This window comes from Notechis scutatus, chromosome 4, assembly GCF_049901735.1.
Source record: "Notechis scutatus isolate UNSWTSFEM ecotype Mainland chromosome 4, rNotScu1.2, whole genome shotgun sequence".
Lineage (NCBI taxonomy): Eukaryota > Metazoa > Chordata > Lepidosauria > Squamata > Elapidae > Notechis > Notechis scutatus.
The window spans coordinates 70,126,623-70,150,411 of NC_142012.1; the positions used below are offsets into that span (position 1 = coordinate 70,126,623).

At 43.8% G+C, this 23,789-nt stretch overlaps 2 protein-coding genes across 2 annotated transcripts in view; both read left to right on the forward strand.

The window, feature by feature from the left end:
• OTOP1 (otopetrin 1) overlaps nucleotides 1–9,433 on the forward strand; it is a 101,491-nt gene extending 92,058 nt beyond the window's left edge. The window contains exon 6 of the mRNA XM_026675849.2: nucleotides 8,766–9,433. Within this exon, the coding sequence (XP_026531634.2) occupies nucleotides 8,766–8,936 (171 nt within the window). The 3' untranslated portion in view covers nucleotides 8,937–9,433. The remainder of the gene's footprint in view (nucleotides 1–8,765) is intronic.
• CC2D2A (coiled-coil and C2 domain containing 2A) overlaps nucleotides 1–23,789 on the forward strand; it is a 1,114,036-nt gene that overhangs the window by 120,595 nt on the left and 969,652 nt on the right. The gene's annotated exons all lie outside the window — the stretch shown is intronic.

Consider the following 23,789-nt stretch of genomic DNA (forward strand, 5'->3'; position numbering starts at 1 on the left):
CCCGGAGGCCCAGATAAAATTTCCACCCCATATCCCATTGGCGGTCGCCTTAGGCATTTTGCTGACCAATGGGAAACATCCATTTCAGATACATGGGTCAGAGACACTGTCAAATTCGGTCTCTCTCTCCAGTTTCATTCTCAACCACCAGACCACTTTATGGTTTCTCCCCTTTCCAGAAACCCGACCAAGCGGGCACTCATGTCATCAGCTATCAAACATCTATCTCATATTAGAGCTATCCAACCCGTGCCTCCCTCACAACGGGGAGAGGGATTTTATTCCCTTCTCTTTTTAGTTCCTAAGCATTCTGGGGGGTGGAGGCCCATTTTGGATTTAAAGAGGCTTAATCGGTATATTGTCCGGCATAGATTTAAAATGCACACCCTTCAATCTATTTTGCAGAGCATCAGAAAGGAAGACTGGCTAACATCTGTTGATTTATCCGAGGCATATCTCCATATCCCTATTCTCCCCTCGCATTCCAAATATTTGAGGTTTTGTTATAACAATCAGCATTTCCAGTATGTGGCCCTTCCCTTTGGCCTTGTTTCAGCCCCAAGGACTTTCACTAAGGTGTTAGCAGCTCTGGCGGCCCACCTCAGACATTTTCCCATCAGAGTTCATTGTTACCTTGATGATATTTTAATTGTTTCACCTAGCCGAAGTCAGGCTACGCGTGACACTGTCACCACCCTATCAGTGCTGCAGGCTCACGGTTTCCTTGTCAACTGGGAGAAGAGCCAACTCACTCCTTCCACCCGCATAGCCCATTTGGGAGCTGTCATCGATTCGGTTAAGGAGAAGGTTTTCCTTTCCCACGATAGATTCATCAGCATACAAACCTCGGTCAAGACCATTAGGCGGTCTGGTAAAGCCTCTTTACTTGATTTATCCAAGCTACTGGGAAAGCTTGTTTCCTGCATTTCAATTATTCCATGGGCGCATTTGCATTCCAGATCGTTGCAGTGGTTCCTCCTGCCGTACCAACGTTCCGGACGGAGCAATTCCAACATCATGGTGAAGGTCCCTCCAAGAGTCCTCGCTTCCCTTCTATGGTGGACAAGACCCTCTATCAACAGAGGTCATCTATTCAAGGAGCCTCAAAGGGTCACGCTCACTACAGATGCAAGTCTTTCCGGATGGGGAGCCCACTTGCAGTCCCTTTCAACTCAGGGCGTTTGGTCAGCCACCGAGCAGCGTTGCAGCATCAATTGGCTGGAACTTCACGCAGTGTTCCTAGCCCTAAAGGCCTTCTTCCCACAGGTACGAGGAAATCACATCCTGGTCCTCACAGACAACACCACCACCAAGGCGCATATCAACCGCCAAGGGGGCACTCACTCCCTTCGCCTCATGAGGGAGGCCGAGCGGTTGTGTCGATGGTCAGAGACACACCTTCTATCCATCAGAGCGGAGCACATCTCGGGAACCTCGAATGTTCACGCAGATTGGCTCAGCAGGGCCACGCTGGACCAAGCGGAATGGCGCCTCCATCCTCTTCTGTTCAAGGAGGCGGCGGCGATCTTCGGTCTGCCGTTGGTAGACCTATTCGCATCTCCGCTCAACGCTCAGACTATAAGGTTTTTCTCCCGATACCCCACCAACGGAGCAGAGAATTACGATGCCCTGCGTTGCCCCTGGCCCCCTGGCCTTCTATACGCCTTTCCCCCTCTCCCATTGATTCCCAGGGTACTTCAGAAGCTGGTACTAGAGAGGGCGGAGATCATCCTGGTAGCACCGTATTGGCCCAGGAGACCGTGGTTCGCAGATCTTCGCGACCTGTCGGTGGCCCCACCGTGGAGGATTCCACGGGACAGGATCTCTCTGTCCCAAGGCCCTCTCCTCCATCCGGATCCACAGTGGCTGCAGTTAGCCATCTGGAGGTTGAGCGGGAAAAAATGAGAGCGGAGGGCCTATCAGCCAGGTCATCACTACCATCATGGCTGCAAGACGGCCTTCGACCATTCGCATTTATAATGCGACCTGGAACAGTTTCTCCAAATGGTGTCAACAATCTTCTATCAACCCGCTCTCCCCCTCTGTCGCGCAAATCCTGGCTTTCCTACAAGATGGCCTGGACAAGGGTCTTTCTCCTAACACTCTGAGAAGGCAAGTTTCGGCTCTTTCAACGGTGGTTCCTGGTGATTCATCCGGACCACTTTCCCACCATCCTCGTATCAGGGCTTTTCTCAGGGGAGCATCCAACCTTCGCCCCCCGATGGTTCACAGATACCCGACCTGGGACCTCAATAAGGTCCTGACGGCGCTGACTAAACCTCCTTTCGAGCTTCTCAGGGAGAATTCACTTCAGTTTCTCACCCTTAAAGTGGTGTTTCTGGTGGCAATAACTTCAGCAAGAAGGATATCTGAAATAGCAGCTCTATCCGTCAGAAAGGACTAGTGCGTTTTCCATCCTGATCGGGTGGTTTTACGACCTGACCCTGCCTTTATGCCAAAGATCAACTCGGCATTTCACAGATCGCAGGAATTAGTCCTGCCTAATTTTTGTCCAAAGCCTGTTCGAGAGAAGGAACGGCAGTGGCACACCCTCGATGTGCGTAGAGCTCTCCGTATATATATTTATCGAACTCAGTCTATCAGAAAGTCTGAGTCCCTTTTCCTGTCCTTTCAGCCAAAGACGTTGGGTTGCAAGGTCTCCCCGTCTACTGTAGGTCGATGGATTAGAGCCACCATATCAAAAGCCTATCTGGCTCAAGCTCTGCCGATCCCTAGCGGGATAACCGCTCATTCTACCAGGAGTGCGGCTACTTCAGTAGCCTGGGCTACCCAGGCTTCCATTCATGACATCTGTAGGGCGGCCACCTGGGCCTCCCCATCTCCCTTTATACGACATTATAGAATTGACACTTACGCCTCAGCTGAGGCATCCTTTGGCAGGCGAGTCCTTCAACAGGTGGTGAGAGAGCCAGAGGAGATTCCGACCCAGACGGAGTCCCTCCCGTAGGACAGACACGCTTTGGTATGTCCCACTCTCTGGATGCTCGCAGCAGTTCTACGGAGAATGGGCGTTGGTTCTTACCTGATACGCCTCTTCTCGTTGAACTGCGTAGAGCATCCAGCCCCACCCTTTTAATCCGTCTGGTGGGGAATCCTGTTTCGGCCAATGATGTTTGTTATTGTTGTTGAGAGTTGTTTTTTAGTTCTGTTAGAGGATTCTTGCTGTCCTCTCGTCTTCGTAAAACTGGGGGAACGCATGGAGGAGTCACGTGGAGGAGGAGGAGTGTTCCTTCAATTATAGCTCAGCCTGTACGACATGAGACTGGAGCACCTCCCACTCTCTGGATGCTCTACGCAGTTCAACGAGAAGAGGCGTATCAGGTAAGAACCAACGCCCAATTTCTTCCTCTAATTCTGTATTGAGGAATGCAGTGGTGATGTCAAAATGCCAAATGTTATGGCCTGTGCTGCTGCCAATGCTAGTGCCAACCTGATGCTTTCACTCTTTACGGTTGGCGCAAATACCTCATCACAGTGCACATTTTTCATCTGTGAAAACCCTTACGCCACTAACCTTGCTTTATATTGTACTGTACCTCATTATTGGGCAGTACTTTCTTCTGGTATATCCACTTGCATCCTACAGCTTTGCTACCCTGTGGCAAAGTCATAGATGTGAACACTACATGTTCATCCATGGATTTCATTTTCTTGTCCATGGCTTCTTTCCACTTTTGTTGTTCAATTTTAGGTAATGTCAATACTTGCTTATAGTTTATTGGCTCATACTATACATTACACACTTTAACTTTACTAGCAGAATACCTGTCAGGTGGAATCTCTTTGTTCCATCGCTCTGACCTGCGTGGCATTGACTCAATGGTGGTATTCAATTTTTTCTCCTACCGGTTCTGCGGGTGTGGCTTGATGGGGGAGAGTCATGTGACTGAGTGGGCGTATCCAACTTGATATCACTCATGCCCATGCCCACTCAGTCACATGACCCTCCCCCACCAAGCCACACCCCCAGATGGCGCGTGGGCTACCAGCTCAGCTCCAACTGCGAAGAACAGGACGGTGATGGCGGGACTGAAGCTCTTTTTTGGCGCGTTCGAAAAGCCGAGGCTGGTAGTTTTTGGCACAAAAAGCCTACAGCCGCTGCCTCTTTTTTCAGTGCAAGAAGCCTCCAGCCAGCCAGCTTGCTTCTGGCTGGCAAAGAGGCATGAGCTGGGAGGCTTCTTGCATCGAAAAAACGAGGCAGCGGCTGCAGGCATCTCACGACAAGGGGGTGAGATGTGGGCTGGTGCTATTGTGGTTAGCCGGCAGCAGGCGCAGATGGCTAAGGAGAGTGATGACTCTGATGAGGGGCCAGGACCATCAGGGAGTGTGGGGGCTGGCAGCAGTGATGAGGAGGTTCCCAAGGAGCCTGTGCCAAGTGTGCATGAACACAGGATGATTTGTAGAAGAGAACAGCTGGAGCAGCACAGGCGACTTGGGAATAAGGATGCAATGTAATGGCCCCTCCCTCCAGGGAATATAAGCCTGGTTTCAAAAGGTTTTTGCTTTCTGCAAAAAACTACGGACTCAGCATTGTTTGTAGAGACTCCGGCTTATCTGAAGAATTCTGTCAAGCTTTTCTGGTTGGACTAATTGGCTGCAAACCATCTTTTATCTACAAAGAAGTTATTTGTAGATTAAAGCTGAGAAGGTTTCAGTTGCTGTGTTTGTTTGAGATTTTCTTGCTGGTAACAGGGTTGGGTCAGAACAGGTGGGGAGCCCAGTGGCTTTCAGCCCTGGCTGGCCTTCCCTGGCAGCCAGCTGCAAAAGGAAGGTAAGGTTGCAGCCACAGATGACGAAAGGCAGTTGTAGGGGAGGAAGCAAGGAGATTATGTTCCGGGGCCTCTGAAGGAGGGGAAACTGAGTGACTTATCGTGCTTAAGGGAGAGTGGGTGGCAAGCGGGCAGCGGCTCTGGGTCAAGGCTGGAGCCAGGGAATCACGTGTTCCCAGACCCAGCCAAGGTGGGCGGAGACTCCAGGGCCTCGGGGAATAGCACGTCCCTGGGACCCCAGCCCCTGACCCAAGGCAAAGGGTGAGTGGCAGCATGCATTGCTTACTTTTGGTGAGCTGAGCTGACCGGGCATCGGCAAGGCAACTGGCAAGGCGATTAGCTGGGCCACGTGGTAAAGGCAACATATATAGGGTGGGGGTGGGCGGAGCGAGCATCGAGCACCCGGAAAAGGTGAGTGAGCATCGAGCAGCCGGAAGGGGCGAGCAGCGAGCAAGTGAATGGGTCGGGGGCCTGGCCAGCCAGAAATCTCTACTGATTCGGTGACCCAGGCCAAATCATTGCTACCGGCTCTGCTGAACCAGTGAGAATCAGCTGAATACCACTACTGCCTTGACTGCTCCTGCGTTTCATCCCTCTCTTGCTTCACATCTTGTTCAGCTTCTCCTCCCTGAATGCTAACATCACTAAGTGAATTACCATCACTAAGTGGATCATTCCAGAAATTTGCATCAATTCTGTTCCAATTTTGCTCTGCGAAGCTAGAAGAACTGGAAATCACCATTCTCTTGCTCCCATTGCTAAAGTGATAGCTCTTTGAGCCTGGCTCATAACCCATAAACCTGAGCTTTCTAGTCTTTGGTTGTCCCTTTCTTCTAATTGCTTTTGGAATATGCACCCACGCATTGCTTAAATTATTATGTACCAATTTAGCAAAACAGATTAAATGTTATTAAAACCAAAATCCATACACCACAGTAAACATCCCTATAATTCAGTATGATTCTCTAGTTAGCTGAGATTTTTTGATATGGCTCATCAATTCTTCCAAGGCACTTAGAAACAAAACAGTTTTTGAAGGATTACTAATCAGTTGAAGGCTGCGAAATACATTCAGAGATGGCTGTAAAGAAACATTCTGTTTAGAAAGTAGCTTGGTCTTGAAGGTCATCACATCTGGACTGCAGAAATCTGAAGGACCATTAGATGACAGCAGCAAAATTGTGGAATCTCCAGCTAGACTGAGGGAGGAATTAAGAAGGGTGCAGTTTTGAGTCTTTTCACTGCAGAAAGCAGCACAAGGCTGACCTCCCTCAGAATTGCTGAAACTTTGACCAATTCCAAGGGAATACAATTAGTCTGGCAAGATTCTTGTAAAATAGGTGACTAAGAGCAAAGCTTCTGCTTGTGACTATTCACAAGTAGTCCTGGTTGCTTGTGCCTGACAGTTCTCTAGAGTTTTACAATCCAGTGTTTTCTGGAGTTTTGCAACTCGGGTAGCAGAGATGAATTCAGAACAGGAAAATATGCAAGCTTGGAATAATTTTTTTCCAGGTTTGATGTATGTTTGTTATTATATTTTATTTGTTAGATTTTTATCCAAATAAATAACCAGAACCTTTAAGTATATTACATTCCCTCTTATATATTTTTTCCTGTAGCATTGTGTGTTAGATTGAGATTCCACCAAGGTACTTCCATTGAGGGAAGGGGGGTGCTAGAGGAGTTTAGTCAGTCCAACATTTTCACTGCTTTGATATGCTTCTGATATTAGCTGAGTTGATGGGAAATGGCACATCTCATTTATTTAATGAAAGGAAACAGTGAACCAATGTCCAGAAGGAGACCTGTCTGCAGTGATTTGCTCCCTGTTTAGGGAAGAAGAACATTAGTGTCAGATCTAATATGAGCTGTACTGTTAAATTATATTAAAAGAAACCATTATGAATAAATTTATGAAGATTTATCTCTATATATAAAAGAGATTGAAGGATTAAGCCTGCTTCTCTTGGTTTCAGTATGGTAGCTAAAATATATTTTACAATATATTTCTACTTATTGCTTACACCGCTGCGTTTTGTACCAATTGTAGTTTTTTTGATGGTTTTCAAGAGCACCTGCATGTAAAACACATTGCAGTAATCCATGTGACTAAACCATGAATGTCTGAAGGGCCACCTGGTCAAAGAAGAGGTGCAACTGTCACACCAGAAGAACTTCAGTAAAGCCCTCCTTGACCACAGCTGCCACCTGTTCTTCAGGCAGTTGCTATGAGTCCAGAAGGACCCCCAAGTTGCACACCAATCTTGACTGGGCAAGTGAAGCCCACTCCAAGACTAATAATGGAAATGTCCCTGACCCTGGGGTGGGGGCGGAAAATAGATCCAAACATGAGGTCAGTGTATCACCAGTACAAGCTGTGGTGGAGATATAAATGTACTGATGATAGGAGAAAGTGATTGGTCCAGGAAAAAAATAATGTACCATAGTATCAGTTGCAATCAGAAACCAGGTGCTGTACCTGACAAGGTCAGTTATGTCCTACAATGGATTATTCCCTTGGTTCTCATAGTTTTTTTAAATTTTATTTTGTCCAATTAATATTAAGTTCTAGTATTTTTCAATGTATAATTTTAAACCTAAGAAAAAGATTTTGAAACCTGGATAAAGATTACATGATCATGTGAACAAATACACAATACAAAATAAAATTTAGAATTCTGCAAGTGAATTTTTAATTAAATTACCGTATTTGCCGGCGTATAAGACGACTGGGCGTATAAGACGAGCCCCCAACATTTCCACTCAAAATATAGAGTTTGTTATATACTCGCCGTATAAGACGACCCCCCACTTGGAGGCATGTTTTTAGGGCAAAAAAGTCATCTCATACGCCGGCAAATACGGTAAGTTGTAACACTTGGGGTATTCTGGATATAATTCTTGATTGACACCCCCGCCCCTTTTCCCCAAACTTACAAAGCCACCCAAATGCTTTAGAGAGGCAGCTTCGCCTTTCTCAGGCTGGCACTCAATTCCTCTCCCTTTCTTTGTGACAGCCCCGCGTGCGTGCCATCGGGACTCCAAGGGTGGGGGATGGACAGCTGCCAACTCTCTCTCTCTCTCTCTCTGTGTGTGTGTGTGTGTGTGTGTGTGTGTGTGTGGAGGGTAATTCCGGCTATCTCTGGCCTCCGCTCGGTTTTAAAGTCGCTTGGCCGTTTCCCAAGTCGCAAGCACGCGCTGGCCGGGAGACACGGCGCTGGGTGGCAGCTCGGTGCCGGGGAAGCAGATCTTTCTCTCTTAAGCGGGGAGGGGAGGAGGGGACAAGAGGAGGGACGGGATGGGACAGGGGGCGGGAGGAGGTCCCTCGCCTTCTTCCACCGCCCACCGGACCCTTTTCTTCCCAAGGGGACCCTGGAAAGCAGCTCGGGAGCCGGGTGGCCCTGCCCAGCGGGGTCCCATCAGGAACTTCCTGAGGACACCCCCGCCCCAAGCACAGCCCTCCCGGTCTTTCAAAGAGGGAGGGAGAAGCGGGAGGAGCAAATTGCTGCCCCCCGCCCCGCTGCCCAGAAGGAGGGGCGCCACAGTCCACCACCACCACCTTCTCCCCCCCACTCCCCGGGCCATTATGCGGTTCGGGGCTGGCTGGGCGAGCGGCCTCGCCAGAGACCCTCCCGCTCCACCCCCACCCCACCTCCAGATTGGCCTCCGCAGCGCCCGAGCCGGGCGGAGGGTGGGTGGGTGGTGGGGAGGAGGAGGAAGAGAGACTCCGGCTGGGCTTGAAGGGGCTTCGCAAGTTGTGGAGCTCCGCCCCCGTCGCTCTTGCACTGAGTGACAACAACGTATTTACCGGCGTATAAGACGACCCCCCCACTTGGAGGCATGTTTTTCAGGGCAAAAAAGTCGTCTTATACGCCGGCAAATACGGTATATGAATCAAGCTGAAAAATATTGTTCCCAGCATAATCTCATGGATAATATCATCTAGATTTTAAAAAAATATTCTTTTTTTTATAGCTTTGGATTCCACAAGCTTTCGGTTGCCGCCCTGAATATGACAATGGCCTGGAAGAAATGGTTTTTGGATTTGAACCTTGGATCATTGTGGTGAATCTTGCAATGCCCTTTTCCATTTTCTACCGGATGCATTCAGCAGCCTCCCTCTTTGAGGTTAGCTGCAAAATGTAAATTGTATAATTTCATCAAGAAGGAAGGATGAAAGGCTGGGAAGATCCAAGATCATTTAAATGAATTCTTCTGCCACCTCTTCACTCCATTGTGAGGAAACTTAGGCAAACATTAATACATCTGTAAAAGCATTTGGCCAATACACAGCTGCAGGGTTTCAGATTTTAAGAAAAAGAGATGATTTGGCACTTAAATGGGCATGGATGTTATACCCCTCCCCCACTTGGGTACTTCCAAAGTGTGGTGCAGAAGTCAAGGAAAAGGGCATGTTCTTGTAATGTCTCTGCAACGCTGACCTCAAAGGAGATGTTTGAGATTGTAGACTCTATCAAGGACAACATTGCAAAATCTTTCTTCAGCTAATAGCATGAAGGCCACTATTTGAAAAAAAAAAGAAAAAAGTTCCCTGTAGAAATTGAACTTACAGTTTTCATGAGTTCTAAGGAATTTTTAACATATAATGAAAAATGAAATGCAAAAGCAGTATCCCCACCAAAATACTGTACACCTATATTAATATTACTAGTAATAATTACAGTAATGATTACTAATAAATATTCAACAGTGTCATTGATTTCATTCATCCGCAAAGGTGAGGAAATTCAGAATTATAAAACTTAAGCCTCTGCTTGTAAAAGGAGAGAAATAACACCAAATACAGGAAGTTGTAAGTGTGCTATGTCACTCCGGTGCTGCTTCTCACATAGGTTCAACGGCACAACATGCCATGTGGCCTACTGCGAGCTGTGGCACCAGCCTGACAAGCCATGTAGCCTTGTGCTACAAGCAGCGGCACAGTTGTGGTGCGCCACATGGCATCTGGCCACAAGTGGACATGGGCAGCTGCAGAAGAAGCTGCAGAAGTCAGCGAGTGGTGCGACAGGTGTCAGGGCATGGGAGGCCTGGCTGCAGTGGTCCTAAGGTAAGTGGGTAAGACATCCCACAAAAATACGACCTGGTGCTTATTTTGGGCCCAAAAGAAAATAAGACCGGGTCTTATTTTTGGAGAAACACGGCATATTCTTTCCAAGAAAAAAAAAAATCAAAGATGTGACTGAGAGCCTTACTAATGTAATCAATCCTTCTCTTTCATGTGGGGATGAACAATACAACAATGAACCAAAAACCCTATCAAGGTGCTATGAGTAACTTGGCATGAAAGCTAAAGAGTTAGGACTACATATAGTGTTTGCATCTTACTTCCAAAGAGGAACAGAATTTTAGAAATAAACCACTGGCTTAAAGGATGGTGGCATCAATAGAACTTTAAATTCTTAGACCATGGCCCACATTACTTATATGAAGGCAGTAGTGGGATTCAAATAATTTAACAACCAGTTTTCTGCCCTAATGACCATTGGGTAGATGTGGCTGGGTGGTCATGTGACTGGTAGTCATGGCTAATTCAACATCACTCACATTGAGGAGCGCCTTGCTTCACCCCGCCTCTCCTCACCATGTATGGCCATGCCTTGCCCCTCCCTTCCCAGCCACTCCTTGGCCTGGCCTGGCCTCACCTCCTGGCCACTCATCTCAAAGTCCTCGACGTATCTATAGTTCTGTAAAAATGTTAACCTTTTTTGACTTTATTATCTGCATCCTGCTGATATATAAAAGGACTTGGAATGAACAAATAAACCAGAGTTTGGTGCTACTTTCATTTATTTCATAAAGAAAGTCATATAGCATGTGTTCTGCAATACTATAAACCTCTTAGATCTGGCAATGTATTACACCATCTTTAGTTATATAACTGTATTGAAATTCTCCCTATAATTGGTGGTCAGCCTCACATGTTATTGTGTGGAAACGTGGGGGCATTCCCCATAGTGAATTGACAATAACGTTTGTCCAATCTAACCCAAGCAATCACAATAAGGAAACAACAAATGTAATGGAGCTGATTCCTGACAACTTTTTAATGAGATTTTATTATTCAGTATAATCTGAAATTCAGATTATGGTAATAACAAATGACTTTGTACTGGCACACATACACTTCTGCCTGGAGGAAATAGACTATCACTGACTCACAATGTTTACAATTATAAAAGTTGTTCAGGAGACACTGTTTACCCAAAGGCATAGTTGTGGGTGTCCCCTATTCTAAATGACCAGAGCTAGCTGGTCGAATTAGTGGGTGCCTTGGCATTATAATTTGGATGTAATCTGTCTAGTTGTGATCTTAACTTGCGACCCATTAATAATTCAATGGGGTTGCAGTTTGTGGTGGCACTAGGGGTGATGTGCTGTACAAGGAGGAATTTGTCAATTCTAACTTGCCAGTCCCTTGGACCCATTCTTGCTAGAGCTTCTTTGGTTGACCACACCATTCTCTCCACTTGACCATTGCTCGATGGATGGAATGGGGTGGCCAGGTCATGCCTGATTCCTAGCTCCAAAATCTTGAGTTGAGTGGCTGTGAATTTGGGGCCATAGTCCGAGACCAAAATGTGCAGTAGGCCTTGGGTGGAGAAAAGTGTCCGTAATACTTTAATGACCACCTCTGCCATTGTGAAGTTCATAAGTATTAACTCAAGCCATTTTGAGTAGGTGTCTACAATTATTAAGAATGTTTGGCCCTGGACTGGCCCTGTGAAGTCAATGTGCACCTCTGACTAGGGTGCTTTGGGAGTCTCCCATTCATGTGCCAGTGCAGAAGGGGGTGCTGGAAGTTTTTGGGGTTTGGGGAAGAAACCACAGAGTCAGAGTATTCCAGACATTGACCACTCTGTTGCTGAAGTCATATTTTCTGCAGTCAAGTTTAGTGCGGTTTACCTTGAGTTTGTATCTATTGTGTGCTCTTGTATTGTTATGGTTGAAGCTGAAGTATTCATTGACAGGTAGGACATTGCAGCAGATAATTTTATGTACTTCACTTAGATCAGACCGAAGGTGGCATAGTTCTAGGTTGTCTAGTTCTAAAATTTCAAGTCTGGTGGCATCAGGTATTCTGCTACAAGTAGAGGAGTGGAGAACTCTTCTCATGAAATATTTCTGGACTTTCTCGACTGTATTAATATCTAATATGTAATGCGGGTTCCAGACTGATGAGCTGTATTCAAGTATTAGTCTAGCAAATGTTTTGTATGCTCTAGATAGTAGTGTGATATTACCAGAGAAAAAGCTATGTAAGATTAGGTTAACAACTCTTAATGCCTTTTTGGCAATGTAGTTACACTGGGCTCTAGCACTTAAATCACTAGAGATGAGTACTCCAAGATCCTTGACAGAGTTGGGGTCATCAACAAGGCCTTGACTATTCAGCTTGTATTTTATTTTCTGATATTTTTTTTGCCAATATGAAAGACAGAGCATTTATTTGTTGAGATTTGAAGTTGCCATTTGTTTGACCATTCTGACATAGTCGAGATCATTTTGAAGGGTAGCAGTATTGTTAGTGGTGTTGAATAGCTTTACATCATCAGTGAAAAGAACACAGTTGCTCTTAATATGATCACAGAGGTCATTTATGTAGAGTATAGAGTTGGTCCTAGAACACTGCCTTGGGGGACACCACTGTTGACAGGTACAGAATTTGATAGGACGCTCCCAATTTTGACCATTTGTTGTCTGTTTGACAGGAATACATCTATCCAGTTATGCAGGTGTCTGAAGATTTTTCTGTAAATCAAAGGATTTACAGAAGTCTATGTAAATAGCGTCAATTGCTTTGCCCTGGCCAAGTTGTGTAGTCCATATGTTTTTGCAGTGTAGGAGTTGCAGATTACAGGATAGTTTTTTCCTGAAACTAAATTTATTTTGGGCAGGAGGTTGTTTGTCTCTAAGTGGAGGATAATGGATTGGTTAATAATTGATTCCATGACGTTACAGGTGATGCAACATAAAGAGATTGGTCTGTAATTTTCAACTAGGCCAGGGTCTCCCTTTTTGAAGATGGGGATGACCGTGGCTTGTGATCATAGTTTTGGCAAGGAGCTGGTCCTGAAAGATTTTTCAAAGATTATGCTTAGAGGTTCTGCTATGGCAGTGGATAGCTTTTTAAAGAAGTTGGCACATATTCCATCCAGTCCAATAGATAGAGATAGTTTTAGATTGCGTAGTGCCTTTTCAACATTATCTTCTATAAAATCGATATGCATTAGATCATTGTAGTTGTCTGTGGTTCAACTAGAAAGTATTGGGCTTGATCCATTGCTGTTTACAAAGACTGAACCAAAGAATGTGTTAAAGAGATTGGCTTTAATGGTGTCATCATTACAGTCTTTGCCGTTAGGTCTTTTCAGGGGTGGGAAGGACCTTGAGGCTTTTAGTTTGTTGTTTACAAAATTGTAGAAAGTGTGGGTGGAATTGGTGCATAGAAGGTTTCCTCTTGTTTAATGTGATAATTGGTGCATTCAGTCTTTATCTGGTGGCATAAATTTTTGTATTGGCTTTTAAAGTTGGCAATGTGACCAGATTTGTTTTTCCACCAAAGGGATTTCTTTTTTGATTGGAGCTTCCTTATTGTTATGGGTAATTTGTTTTTTTCTGGTTTGGGGAGTTGTTATTGGTACATATAGTTTGATGCCTCTTTTGACTTCAAGTAAAAATATGTTGTAATGGTCTTCAACAGTATTGCATCCAGTGAATAGAATTTGCCAATCAAGAGATGAGAGATTATTGTCTATAAGATCATAGTTGCCTTTTTTGAAGTTATAATTGGGGATCCCATCGTTATGATGATTTTTGTGAGGATGTATGTTGAGACAAAAGTCAATCATGCTATGGTCACTGTTGGAAAAGGGTTCTTTTATTTGTATTCCGTAAATTGAACTCAAACTGTTGCAGAAGATGAGATTGAGGCAATTAAGTCTAGTGTTGTTGGTTACTAGTTGTTCCAGTCCCAGGTTTGTTACAGCATTGTAGAAGGTTGCATGTATGGGTTCAGTTTTACATTCGTTTAGCGTCCAGTTAATATGAGGTAGATTGAAGTCACCAAGAAAGATAAAAGTGTGTGGGCAGGATGTTGCCCATGTTAGTAGTGAATTTAACTTGTTTACATGTTCGATGTCATAATCAGGGGCTCTGTAACATAGTAAGAATCGAAATATGATATTTAAGGACAGTTCATAGACGATTGTCTCAGGAAGAGCAAGCTCCTTGGTAACTTGGATGTTTTTTCAATGTAGGGACCTTTTATAGAAGATAGTAAAAAGTCTAGTGAAGAGAAGGACCATGGGAGACTCCTGTAGCAATGTTCCAATATTTGAGGGGCTGCCACAGAGAGGAGGGGGTCAAGCTATTTTCCAAAGCACCTGAGGGCCAGACAAGGAATAATGGATGGAAACTGAACAAGGAAAGATTCAACTTGGAAATAGGGAGAAATTTTCTGACAATGAGAACAATCAACCAATGGAACAGCTTGCCTTCAGAAGTTGTGAAAGCTTCATCACTGGAAGCTTTCAAAAAGAGACTGGACTGCCGTTTGTGAGAAATGGTGTATGGCAATGATTGTGAACCTTTTAGAAACCGAGTGCCCAAACCCCACTTATTTATCGCAATTTGCCAACACGGCCACGTCGCACTCTCACATCGCATGTGAACCATCCACCTTACCCCAGACGGGATGAAGTACTCCCATTGGGCTGCTGGGCAGAGGGGCCACCGCATTTCCATTTGGACGCCTTCCACTGCCCACCCTCCCCTGCACCTCTCATGAGCACGTCACCTCTGCTTCCCAGTTCCAACTCCATCAGGGAATTGCTTTCCCCCTCCCCCTTCCCAAAGGGGTTAAAGAAAAACAATAGATTAGGGGAGAAGAGGTGGCCTTCCTTCCACTTCCGACCTGCAGTCTCCAGTGTTCGCCTTCAGCTCTTTCATTAAAAAGGATCACTGGAGATGGAGCACTGCATACAGAAGGCCCTGCTGGATTCCAGGGGCTCCGGCCCGGTACTGTCATGATGGATGTGGGGCTCGAAATGGATGAGGCTGCCAGGGCCAATGGTGCACTACTTAGAGAGGCAGCTGATGAGGCCTGACCTTGACGCTGTCCCCACCACGTGCCCGATGGGTTGCTCAAGGCTACTTTGCCTGGCAATGGACCCAAAGAATTGGAGCTGGATGAAGAAGAGGAAGCCAAGCTGGAGACAGTGGGTGGCGTGACTGCCCGCTACTTTCAGAGCTGGAGCTCTCTCACGCTGCAGAAGGCTTTTTCTTGGCCGGCTGGCTCATTGCACTGCTGCCACTCTGGTGCTGTTGTCGGCACAATGGTGTGCATGCCCACAGAGTGCCCCCTCTGGCACACCTGCCATAGGTTCACTACCACTGTTGTACGGTCTCCTGCTTGGCCAGGAGGTTGGACTAGATGACCTACAAGGTCCCTTCCAACTCTTAATCTGTTAAATCTATTAAAAACCAGTTTTAAGTTCCAATTTCTTCTGATATGCCACATTTAAATTCTTAGTCAATAATGTCATTTTTAGTTTTATTTTTAAGCCTGCCATTTCTCCAAGGAGTTTAATCTTCTTCATAACATATTCAATATTCTCTAGCCAGTCTTGCACAATTAATACCAAATCAACAGCAAAAGCACAAAGTTTATAGTTGTGCACTTTATAATCATTTAACCTGTTGTCTAATATTATATTATGTTTTATCAACAAGAATAAAATACAAAACAAAGAAACAGAAAAACATATATCCAACGGTAACAAAAAAAATTGTGTACAAAAAGAGGGGAGGAACCCCAAACATCAAATAAATCTAACATTAAACATACAATTAAAAACAATAAACAATTTTTAAAAATCCACCCTAACTGGGTGTTGGAAAAAAATAATTAAAAAACAATAAATTTTCCTCCTTTTACATAATGGATCTGTAAATAATTATAAACTTTCTGATCCATATGTAACAAAAGATCTATGAAACAATATTTCAGATGAAGAAATCTCTATCTAATAATCGAATGTATTGCCACTTTGTCATGCCATTGCTTGTAGTCAGTTGGGGAGATCTTGCAGCAGCTAAGCAAGTGATCTACTTCATTCTTCCACTCTTCAGCTTCTTTGCAGAGATGGCATTCGCTATCCATTGCTGCCTTCTCAATTCTGACTTTTGTTTTTAAGGCTTGGTCTTGTGCAGGCAGAATTAGCACATCTGTCTCTTCACTTTTTTTGTGCTTAGCCATTGCCAGGTCCAGTGGTGGGCTGCAAATTTTTTAACAACCAGTTCTCTGCCCTAATGACTGGCTGAATGAGTGTGGCTGGCTGAGCATGGCTGAGTGGTCATGTGACTGGGTGGGCATGGACAACTCGACATCACATACGTCAAATGGAACCTCGCCTCACCCCGTTTGCCTGGCCTCCTGAGCTCTTCTGGTCTTCGTCTATTAATTTGTCTACTACTACAGTGTCTGGTTGATTATCTAATGCCTACCTGTCCTTCTGGATCCGGAACTGTGATTCTTAGCTCTATTATTCTCCATGATCTTCTGTGGAAACTCCTGGATGGATGGATGGATGGATGGATGGATGGATGGAGAATTTTGGGAGTTAAAGTCCACACATCTTTCAGCTGAGAAACACTGATCTACCCCTTGGGTTCTATCCAGTGTGGTAAATCCCTGCTTCTATGGATCTAGTGCTTAGTGCCTGTTCTTGTGCTGTTATGATCAGTGGTCAGTGCTGCCTTTTACACACACACCCCAGAGCAGGAGTCTGCAACTTAAACAAAGAGTTATTTGGATCTGTTTCCCACAGAAAAGAAAACACAGGGAGCCACAAACCCTTGAGACATGTAAAATGAAGCCAACACTGCATATATAATTTTTTACCTTTATGCTTATAGTCTATTTAACTCAGTACTATTTCTTCTGGGCCTTAGGTGGAAAAAGTGCTTTCCTATTGTTAGGAATATGAGTCACCTAACAGCTATTTGGGTTAGAAATATATAAACCAGGATAAACATTTTAGTACTATATCTTTAAGGGAATGCAAGAGCATGCAATTGGGTGTGTTTTCTCAAACAGCCGTAAGATGGAGCCAGAAACCTGGGTTGTTTAGTCTTAGTCTCAGAAGAGAGTGTGTCTCCGTCTCTGTTTCCTTCTGTTGGAAGATATTGCCGTTGCTCCATTTCTTCTAATTGACTGATATTACTGGATTTAATGTAAGTCTGATACTGAACTGTTTTTGACACTGGAATTTGATATTTGGATTATCCCTGGATGAAAACTGACTGATTTAACTTGTGAATGACTTTGATTGCTTATTTTGGACTTTGCTTAAACCTTTCTGGAAGTAAAAACCTACATTTACTGTACAGTGTATCTGCGTGCTCTGTGTGTATTATTCCAACACTTCTCTCTATACGTCTCCCTGTATGCGCTCATTCTCCTAACGGGAATTTATCTCAACACCTATTACTTGCTGGATATGTTATGGGTTAATCTGGAAATTTCTGTGGGCAAATTCTAATTTACTGGAATTGCATCTTTGGCTTAATTGTAATTATATATTCAATTAAATTTGAAGCCTTTTAGATAATTGTTTCTTCTACTTCAGGAATAAGTATAAAAATGATGATTTCTCACTCATTTCTTTATTAGTAGTAGAAACAAAATAAGCAGCCATTAATGTCACCTAAAGTTGGAACCCTATCTTTGGATTCTGATGCATATTGTTGTGAATGCTTTTGCAAAACAGTGACTTAGAAGACTCACCACAGATAAGTTTACAAAGCACCTATTTCAAATAACATTTCTTGATTGTGTATTCTTACTTGCCCTCTTATCCTGTACCACTGCATTTTGGATTCAAATGCAAAAACTACAGTATATTTTGGAGAGCACAGAGAAAGGAATGCTGCACCCGTTTGCAATTCTTTAAGGCAGCTGCATTTTTTTCCCCTGGGATTATGCGGCTTCCTGGGATTATGCAGCTGCCTTTCTTCCTCAGAAACGCCATATTTTGTTTAAATAATCACAGACAAATGCATCCCTATCCACCATAGCAATGCACAATCCTATGCTTATAATTTTTATGCTTTTTTAAGACAGATGGATGCACTTCTAAACAAAACATGGGCTGCAGACAGCTCTTTTTTTTCACATTGCAGGAAAGTTCAGAAATGGCTCAGCGAGTTAACTGACTGGCTGTTTTGGGGCCAGTCATTCCCTCTCTCAGCCCAGCCTACCTCACAGGACTGTGGTGGGGAAAATAGGAGGAGGAGGAGGGATATTTGGAATGTTTGCTGCTTTGAATTACTTATAAAAATAATGATGGGATATAAATAAAGAAATAAATGATTTTTCTGGAGGATGGTGTTTTGCTTTGTGACAAGTCAGCTTCCCATTTTTTTAAAAAGTTTAAACATATTTTGAAGAATATATAAATACAGGTGGAGTAGATAAATTGCCAAGCAACTAACAAGGTATGTACATTGGCCCTCTGGGTGGTACATATAGGGACCCCAGGCCTCAGATAATTGGTAGAGCATATAGAAATCCAGTAGTCATTAAATCACCATTCTCTGTCTTCTTTTTTAATACTACAAATCCACCCTTCTCAGAGGATCCTTTCTGCAAATCCAGAGAGCAAAATAGTCAACATGAACAGTTATCACATGAACTTATTTAAATAATTGGAAAATGCAGTACAAAGTAATTGTGTGGAAACAGGGTCCAATATTTTTATTTTCATAAAGCATTGCTGCCAACCAATAGTTGTTTTCAATTCTAAGGTACTTCTAACACACTGCAATTAAATACCTTTTTGTCTCAGTCATCAAAAGTGAATACTTCCAAAAGTTTCCAAGAGCTTAATTCCAACACTTAAAATCTATAGGTTCACCATATAATCCATTCCAACACCACAGAGGTGCAGGGCTTTTGTCTCAAAAGTTCCCCATATTATTTTCTAATCTATTAAAAAAATATTCCCTTCCTCCTCACCATTCTTCCCCCCACTTTCCCACCCACTCCAGGGCCAAACCCCCCAAAAGTGACCACCCTACTTGCCAGGCTATTGTTGCCCATTCAGTCTTACTTGTGAGGGAATATGCACCCATGCTGGAGCTCCAAATGTGTGTAGGTAACTTAAATTTGGTTTTCTGCCATGCCAACGAGTGAATGGCAATTCTCCAGTTGTTGTATTAACTACATTGTTTAAAACATGATTGCTACACATTATGGCTTCACCCCACAGTGTTTCAGGCAAACCTGAATCAGATAACATAGTGCGAGCCATGGCTTGTAATGTTTGTCCTCTTCGTTCTACAAACAAGTTATGTTGTAGTCTATAAGGTGCAGAACATTTATGCTCAACACCAGCCAATTTCAACATAGTTTGGAATCTTTTGTTAACAAACTCAGTCCCATTATCAGTAACTAAAGTAATTACTTTACTTTTCATTTTTCTCTCTGCAAACCTTAGCCAGTTAAAAAAATGTTGGAATGTTTCTGTTTTGCTTTTCATAAGATAGCAGAAACCATATTGTGAGTAATGGTCCATAATACTCAAAATATAGCAGGCACCTCCTCAACTAGGTTTCTTAGGACCAATTATGTCAGCAAAAACAACCTCTAAAGGTTCTTTGGTCTTAAACCCATTTAGTCTGTTTGCAGGAGTAACCTTGCTCTTCTCTTGGCTACAAGCATTACAGTTTAAATACTTGCTACAGGGTTTCAATTTTACTCCATCTGACAATTCAACAGTTTTTTGAGCATTTTGAAATTAATGTGCCTTAGATGTCTATGCAATAAATAAATTCATCATGTGGCTTAACATTGTTATAAACTGAGTTAGCCATCTTCAACTGGTCATCATGTATCACATATAAATCATTCTCTAAATTAGCAGTAACACTTTTACCCTCTTTCTCTATTATACAGTTATCTCCCCTAAAGGTTACTACATAACCAAGATTAACTAAAGCCCTTACTGATAGCAAATTAAATTTCAGTTTAGGCACATATAACATAGTTAAATGTTCATTTATACAAGAACAATATGCAGTACCTTGACCAGAAGCCTTCATCTTCCATCCATTTGCCAATGATACATGTTGTTTACTCTTAGACATCTTTACAAACCTGTTTCTATCTTTAGTAATGCATTGCGATGTTCCACTATCAACAACCCACAAATCATGGTTTATAGTTGAATTGCTAGACATAGCTAAACTAACATTCTTCTTAGCCTTTTGGTGATTACTAGTATTCTGTTGTTTTCCCTTCTTACAGAATCTAGCTATATGTCCCCTAGCCCCACAAGAAAAACATTTCCTAACAGTATAGGCAGTTGAAGACAAATCTTCTTTTGGTTGTTCGTTCCTCAGTTGGTCCCCTATCCAGCCATCTTCTTGCTTCTTCTAACAACCTTCCGGTTATGTCAGTCAATGTCAGTTTATCTCTAGGCAGGACTTCCAGTGAAGATATGTAATCATCATAACTTTCATCCAAAGAGGAAAGAATGATGTAAACTTGATGCAGCTCTGAAAATATCCGTTCTTTTTCATGTAGCTCTTGAAAAGTTCTTTTCATGAACTTCAAATGAGCTAACATATCTCCACCTTTCAGAAGACGTGTTCTAAACACTTTACGTGTAAGATGTATGTGTGCACTTACACTGTCACGAACATAAATCCTCTTCAAATTCTCCCAACACTTAGCAGCAGACTCTTCTCCACGAATATGGACTAGCTGCTGGTCACTCAGTGTTAGTCCAATTATACAAAGAGCTCGTTCGTTGTTCTGTTTAAAGTCAGCAATCTTCTTGGCATCATCCTCATTAGCTGGATCCCAAGCATTCACATCCGGTGGATCTTGAACTACAGTCCATAAACCTTTTCTACGCAGAAGTAGACTGCACTTCATAGACCAGGAAACATAGTTTGTTCCATCCAACTGGGTTATCAGTGATAGACTTGTTGAAGGGTCTTGTGCCATCTTTACCAGGATAGTAACCCACAATTAAACAGTAAACAGCTGTCTGTATACAGTACTGTGTATTCACATTAACTCTCAGTTATCTGAGCCTGGTATGGTCTGGGCCCATAACCAGTGTTGAGGTAATTCCCCATTAAGAGAATGAGCGCATACAGAGAGACGTAGTGAGAGAAGTGTTTGAATAATACACACACAGCACACAGATACACTGTACAGTTAATGTAGGTTTTTACTTTCAATTAACGTTTAAGCACAAAACTGTCCAAACAAGCAGTCCAAGTCAAGCACAGTTAAAGCAGTCAGTGTTAGTTCAGGGATAATTCCAATATCAAAGTCCAGTATCAAAAAACAGTTGAGTAACAGACTTACATCAAATCCAAGAATAACAGTCAATAGGAAAGGCAACTCTCTCCAACAGAAGGAAACAGAGACTCACCAAGATTTCACTGAGATTTCCTGAGACTAAAATAACTCAGGTTTTCTGGCTCCATCTTATGGCCATTTGCAGAACCACACCCAATTACAGATTTAGCATGCTCTTAAAGATACAGTATTAAAGTGTTTAGCCTGGTTTACATATTTCCAACCCAAATAACTGTTTAGGTGGCTTACATTCCTAACACTTTTCACACTGAAAAAGATGGGCAGCTGAAGGCTTCTCTCACCAGCAAGGAGGTGGTGGATGCAGGCTTCTCGGTGTGGGGGAGACACAGTGAAGCTCCGCCACCTTTCAGATCCTGCTCTAGGCTGCCACTGCTCGACCTCTGCTCCACCTCTGGTCCTGCATCCAGCCCGCAACAAGGGAACTGCTTCCAGGCCAGCCCAGCCAGTAGATGAGCAAGTGAGCGGCCCTCGGGGGGAGGCATTTTCTCCCACCCAGAAGGCCCCATGGAAGCCGAAGCTGGACCTGAAAGGCAGCTGAGCCTCGCCCTGTCTCCCCCCCCCCAAGGTGGTCCTTCAGCTGAGTACAGCAAGCCCGGAGCGGATCTTCCTTCCCCGCCATTAGCCTTACCTTCCAGCCCATGGAGCTCGCACCGTTCTCACAGTGGCAGCCCAGCATGCGAGTGGAAGCCCCGGGGAAGGCCAGAGCCAGGGACTGGCATGTCCCCCAACACAAGACAAAGGGTGAGTGGGCAGAAGGATGGCAAGAGCCAGACCCAAAAGGCAGCCAAGCCTTGCCATATCCATCTCAAGGTGGCCCTTCGGCCAAGCGCCTTACCTTCGTGGGCAGAGCAGGCGCAGTGCAGAGATAAGCTGGGCCACATGGTCTGGGTGAGCAGGTGAAGGAGCCAGAGAGTAGCTGGGCACGGGCATGACTCTAACCACTGGCCAAGGCAGGCAAGGTGACATAGGGTGGGGCAGGGGATGAGCCAGTGGTAGGATTTGCTAATTCTCTGAACTGTGCAGAATCTTAATAATCAGTTCACCTGAACCGGTCCAAACCACCTAAATTTCCACTTCTGGAAATAATATCTTCAAAAGCCTCAGAAAAACTCTGAACAAGCACAGAATTACACCCATAGGGGAAAAAATAAATAGAGGAAAAGACTGGACTTGAAGAGAAAACTTCGAAAAACAAACGTTTAGTTAGATGCAAAGAGTTCCGCCGAGTAGCATGGGCTGTTAAGCTGAAGAGAAAGGAGACAAATCTCAGCAACTGAGTATTAATTATCGTTTCTCTATATAGACTGTACTCATTTTAATTTTTCTATATTAACTGCATTGTTCTTTTTACCATTAACTGTGCATAATTAGAGATGTAATTGCAAAATGAATTAAGTGCAGATCTGTTTGCAAGGATTTTTCTCTCTGCATATTTATAAGGATTTATTACAGTCTCTGTGAACTAAATGATTTTGAATGAATTGAATATGATTTTTTTATATCTACTGAATGATCCTGAGAAAATTGAATGATCATTTATTCAAGCCTCTGCTTACACAAGGCCGTTTACCGTGACCACTGGGACTGCAAATTTATGAGTATTGTAAACTTTCACAAAAATTGTAAAACTGCCTGGAACTGCAATAGCACACGGCAGATTCTATTTTTGTATAATCTTTTATATTAATACATACACACACACACACAAAGAAACAGACATCCTCTGATCTCTGGAACTTAAAATTACATTTATTGTGCCTACTAAGCTTTCATCAGGCTCTGCTGACATCATCAGAGTATTAAGCTATCATTAGAGAAATCTCTGCCTTTATATATCATTAATCAATTTAGCCCTTGCACACTGATATGCCCTTTCAACTGCCTCCCACCTGTAATTAGCCCTGTTGTTTTTGGTCAAAGGAGGCTTATCTCTTGTTATTGTTTCCTCCCTTGTCAGACCCAGCCTGGAATGCTTATCTCTAGGAGGTGATGTTAAATTGCCAGCTATTGCAATTTGTTGCTTTGCTTGTGACCTTGTGGTAAGCCTGGCTCATTCTTCATTATTCCTGTCTGTTATAACTAGAGGCAGCTCTGCTGGGCTCCTCTGTATTTGGACAGGCCTGGCTGTGCATAGGATGAATCCACATCAAGGGTGGGATATGACAGGGGTTAACTACCAGTTCGGAATTTACGAAGTTCAGTGATTTATGATGTGCTTCCCTGCACGCTGCGAGCTGCGCGCCTGTAAATTGTCATCAGCATGCTGCGTGTAGAGAAGCAGCCTTTGAAACAGCCCTCTTTTCCTGCTTTTTTAACTGCAGCTGTGCCTCGTTCGGTAGATGAAGTTGAAAAATCGGGAAATAAAGATCAGGTAAGAGCCCAGGTGGGCGGATGGGCAAAAATATCAGCAGACATAGAACCAGTCCTATGTCTGCTGCTCTTCAGAGCTACCAGTTCTACAGAGGTGGACAGAACTGGTAGAAACCCACCCCTGCAAACAGTGGGACGGAGTGGGTGGGGACTTAACTAGGGCTTATCTTTGGGGGTAGATCTTATATTAAACACACATGTAAAAATCAAGT